This window comes from Aphis gossypii, chromosome X (assembly GCF_020184175.1).
Source record: "Aphis gossypii isolate Hap1 chromosome X, ASM2018417v2, whole genome shotgun sequence".
Classification (NCBI taxonomy): domain Eukaryota; kingdom Metazoa; phylum Arthropoda; class Insecta; order Hemiptera; family Aphididae; genus Aphis; species Aphis gossypii.
The window spans coordinates 21,860,812-21,866,036 of NC_065533.1; the positions used below are offsets into that span (position 1 = coordinate 21,860,812).

Here is a 5,225-nt window from a genome sequence, read left to right on the forward strand (position 1 = left end):
TGAAGATGACATAGTTGGTGTGAAAACACTCATGTTATCATTGACGAGAAAAAGTTAACGGAAAGAGAGGTTAGGTTGTAGTTAAAAACGAATGTACTTGAAATTATAATGAGTGAATAATAAAACAATGTTTTTTCATGTTTTAATTAATATAGTTTTAATTGCATCAGACTAACAAACAGTTAACAAACATTAACATAAAGTAATAAAACATGGCACAGTCGTAGAAGAATACTATAACAAAACCACGATTGAAACGGATAAAGACAAAATGGAGTACCGTACACCTCTTGAATTGTCCTTTAGTGGTAATGTCGCACAAAACTGGAAAGAGTGGTATCAACAATTTAATATTTATTTAATAGCGTCTAATAAAGATGAAGAGAATGACATAAGAAAAATGAATATCTTATTGAATTTAATTGGTCCACAAGGGGTTAAGATTTATTGTAACTTTAAAAATAAAGAAAAAACTAATTTTGATACGGTAGTGCAACCATTCAACCAATACTGCGAACCAAGAAAGAATATAATATTTCAAAGATACAAGTTCGGATGTTGCATACAGCAAGAGGGCCAAAACTTTGATGATTTTCTCACTGAATTAAAAATACTAGCTGCTACTTGTGAATACAAAGAAGAGGATAACATGGTACGAAACAGAATAGTGTTTGCCGTTAAAGATCCAGAAATCAAAGACAAATTACTAACCATAAGTAATTTGACGATGGACAAGGCGGAAGAAATATGTAAAACTACAGAAGCAACTAAACAAGAACCTCAAGAAATGGCAACATCATCAGAAATACATATGGTAAAAATGAAGAGTACAGGTAATGGGAAAGGTAAGAATTTAACGAAGACTAATAATAATAAATATGTTAAAAATGAAAACATAAAGGGAGTATATAAGAAAAGTGACGGTGATAAAAATAATGAGTATAACTGTAAGAAGTGTGGTAGGAAACATAAACTTAGAGAGTGTTTTGCATTTGGTAAAATGTGTAGTATATGTAAAAAGATGAACCATTTTGCTATAGGTTATAAGAATAAAAACAAAAAAGAGAAAAAAGAGGTCCACAAAACGCATTATGGTGAGGAGATGTTCCAAATTGATACAATATTTAATGTGCATCAGATTAATAGTAGTTGGACAAAAACAATAAGAGTGATAACCATGAACCACAGCCTAGGCATGATGAAGATGTGAGAGTATTTTTTAATAGGATCCGTGAGAGGGGTACCTTAGAAAATATTCCACCTCAAATTATTTATAATGAAAATGCTCAACAGTAAGATAAACTTAGGTTTAAAAAAATATATACAAATAATATAATAAATATAAAAACTTTTAGATTCCCTGGAGCAGCTTTGGAAGTTGGTCGTCCAGCAGCAATGCGGGCAATAGCAAGGGCTAGACGTAGAACTACTCCACCAGTTCCGCCGAGTCTTGCTGAGTGGCCAGCTATATTAAATTCAGCTGAGTGGGGATCAAGACTAGCGAATTGTAATGGGACAGAATATCGATTCTTCCAGGGGCCGTTAGAAGTGTTGGGCGAAGATGGAAATATACAGTTTGTAGGAGTTGTATTTTGCAACAATCAATTTCTCCATCAAATGAATGTACACATGCCATCTTTACGTACATTATGCATTGATGGAACATTTCAAGTGAGGCCAGCTAACCCACCTGATATTGCTCAACTTCTTACAGTACAAATTGTTTTCAACAATGTGGTAAATCATCTTTAACTCAAACATTTATTATGTTATTATACTTGTATTTTGTATTGATTACAGGCGATTCCCATTATCCATGTTTTGCTCATCAACAATACAACAACTGCATATTGTAGAGTTATGCAGTTCATAAGAAATGATTTGGCGTTAAATTTTTCTTATGAAAATCTACAAATTATTACAGATTATGAGCAGGGCTTGAGAAATGCAATAACCAGAGTGATTCCAGAAGCCACAAATACTGGATGTTGGTTTCATTATATACGTGTAAGTAATTAAAAATTTAATAATATATTATTAATGTTATTACATATTAAATATATGTATGTTCTTATTACTTACACACTTCATTTTAATATTTAGTGCATAACTAGATATTTGAGGAATAATGGGCTTATTAACATTTGTAACACCAATGAGAATGCAAGACGTATAGTAAGAATGGTGAGTTAATAGTAAATGTATGCTCTTTTTTGCTAAAATTAACTTAGTGCCTGTTTGAGTAACTAAAACATTGTACCTTATGTACTTGTATCCTTTTTCTTACTCTATGTTACTTATGTCATGAAATTTACTAATTAAGATCTTTCTTTTGAACTTTTCAATACTTGATTTTTGTTTGTATATTACATAATGTTCTATTTCTTATTTACTCATTATTTATTTTATGAGCTCTAATGATTTATTGCTAAAATAAAAACAAAAAGTATTAAATAAAAAAAGTTGATAAAATTGGAAATTTGTTTAGCTTATGGCATTGCCACACCTACCAGGGAATCCAATTGAATACCACCAAAATAGATTTTCTATTCAGTTGGGATTCAGATTTATTCAGGATTTAGGTTTGTAGAAATATTAACCTTTATTAGTTAGACTATTTCTTAAAAATAATTTATACATTTATAGTAAGAGACTACGAGCTTGAAGTACAATTAATAAAAATTAATGGCTGAGCAAGACGAATATTCTAGCAATGGAAGTGGTTATACGCTACAGTGTATTGACGGATTATTATTAGGCGTATATAAATATACACCTATGAGCGCATCGTCGTATATTCCGTTGCCGGACTTCATCGAAAAGAAAAAAGCTGTAATCAATCCACAAAACTCGGACCAACAGTGCTTCAAGTGGGCTATATTAGCAAAACATGTTACGGGTTCAAATACGCAACATATAAAAAATTATACAACACACGAAGAAAAATATAATTTTACCGGTCTCACGTTCCCAACAAAACTACATCAGGTTAACATTTTTGAAAAAAAATAATCCTAACGTAACTGTCAATGTTTACGGACTCGAAAAAACATTTCCAACCACCGCTAAAATTTCCGAAATATGAAGTGTTTCCACTGAAGGTGGTATATGAAGAAAAAACAGATCAATTCGACTTGTTACTAATAACCGACGATGAAAATTCTCATTTCACCTACATCTCTAATTTTTCCCGGCTTGTTCGATCACAGAACACCCGACATAATGGACTTGTTATATTTTGTAAACAATGCTTCACATCGTTTGAACCTCAAAATATTAACCAATATGAAATAAATGAACGCATACGATTTGAAAAACACAAGTTAATATGCGGAACACATAAACCAATTTTACCTCGAATACCTAACCGGATCAATGTTAGAATTTGATGCATGGAAAAAAACTCAACGTCACCCAATAGTTATATATGCAGATTTTGAAGCACTACCTACTAAAAAATCAGATGAAAAATGTGGAAATTGTTGGAAAATGCTGGATTCGTTGACAGACATGGTAATTGCAAAGGTACAACATTCACCTCAGAAAAAGGTACGTGGCAAGATGTACAAGTTCACTTTAAATTATTTCTGACCACTGGGATGGCAATAGTAAATAGCAAAGACAATATTCTAAAACTTTCAACGGGAACTTCATTTAACCTAACTGACCAATATAGCTTAGATGAATACAAAGGGGAAATTATATGGGATTTAAATGTATATGATTGTGATACCCATGAGTTTACAATATAATACGATGGACCTGCATCTATAGCCACATCGGATAAAAATAAAAATCAACAAACTTACTTGGTTGAATCTGACCAAATAGTTTTTGCCCTCACAAGTATAAGAAAAACATAATATGCTTGTCATATACCAATCATTCAAACAAAACATTCTCAATTAAATATCATAACAGACCCTTTATTTTTTAACTTCTTCAAAACAAAAAACATTTCTCTACAAAATACAGATTTAATGGCGTACATGAATACAAAATTTATCTAAATCGTAAACCGTTTAAAATTATCTATGACAACTTTATAAAATACAGATTTACTACACAATTAACATTGTCAGCTAGAGAAAAAAGTATTACTACATAAATTAAGTTTAGCGACATACAATTCCTCAAAATTTGCGTATGCAATGGGTGAAGGTCCTGGTTTTACAGCCATTCAAGTGGGTGAAGTAATGTATTTAATAAAATGTAAAGCAATTAAATAACCTAACCTCGCATCGCTTCGTGCCAAAGTTTTTCCGTTTGAAGACCTCCGCAGATAAAGTGGGTTTATTTAATTATTATTATTCTGTTAGTAAATAATTAGAGCCTAGCGCATATAATACGCAGTCACCGAGTAAATTAATTTTTTCTAACATTTTTTTTTTCTGTTCATAGTTTCAAATGGCTTTCTTATCATCACTCAAACAGCAAACAAACGTGACAAATGCATCGATCGCGGATTTAAGGCTAAATGTGCCGTATCCGGTCACTACAATGAAGGAGGTGAATACAAAATTCGGCACTTTGATCGTCTGCGCACTGAGGGATCCGGACACAGACGGGATCATCAATGTATTTCTACCAAAGTCAATATCGCTGAGCGTTGAGGAAATAGCTGCGTATAACTCGGGGAACGCTCCACCGGTATCACTTATATATAAAGGAAAAAACCGCGGACGTTTTAATATTGACTTTGAATGATTTAAAATACAAATAATAAAACAAAAAATTTTTCTTAATTCTTGTTCATATTAATTTATCTTCAATCCTATAATTTTTTAAAAAACAAATGTAAGCGTAACATTTTTTTTTCTGCTCTTAGTTTAAAATGGCATTCTTAACATCACTCAAACAGCAAACAAACGTGACCAATGCTTCAATCGCAGATTTAACTCTGGAAAATACCGACAAGCTCTATGCAATGTATGCAATCTAAAGCTTCAAACACCCAACTTCGTACCTATATTTTTCCACAACTTATCAAACTATGACGCGCACCTGATAGTGATAGAACTGGGCCACGACACGCAAGCTATTAATGTTATTCTGAACAGTAAGGAGAAATATATATCTTTCTCTAAATACGTATCAAATACATTTAGCATGCGATTTATTGACACGTTCAGATTCATGGCTTCAGAACTGTCAACTCTGGCCGAAAATCTCATAACACCGGGTTTAGAGAAGTTCAGAAAAAACCACCAAAGTGTTCGCTTATT

General features: G+C 32.2%; 1 protein-coding gene across 1 annotated transcript; it reads left to right on the top strand.

The window, feature by feature from the left end:
* Positions 1-271: 271 nt before the first annotated feature.
* On the top strand, positions 272-2,730 carry LOC126552417 (uncharacterized). Its single transcript, XM_050207119.1, has 7 exons — positions 272-814; positions 1,150-1,292; positions 1,356-1,737; positions 1,801-2,007; positions 2,104-2,184; positions 2,489-2,582; positions 2,647-2,730. The coding sequence occupies exons 1-7, from the start codon at positions 272-274 to the stop codon at positions 2,691-2,693; spliced, it is 1,497 nt and encodes a 498-aa protein (XP_050063076.1). The 3' UTR covers positions 2,694-2,730.
* The last annotated feature ends 2,495 nt before the right edge of the window (positions 2,731-5,225 follow it).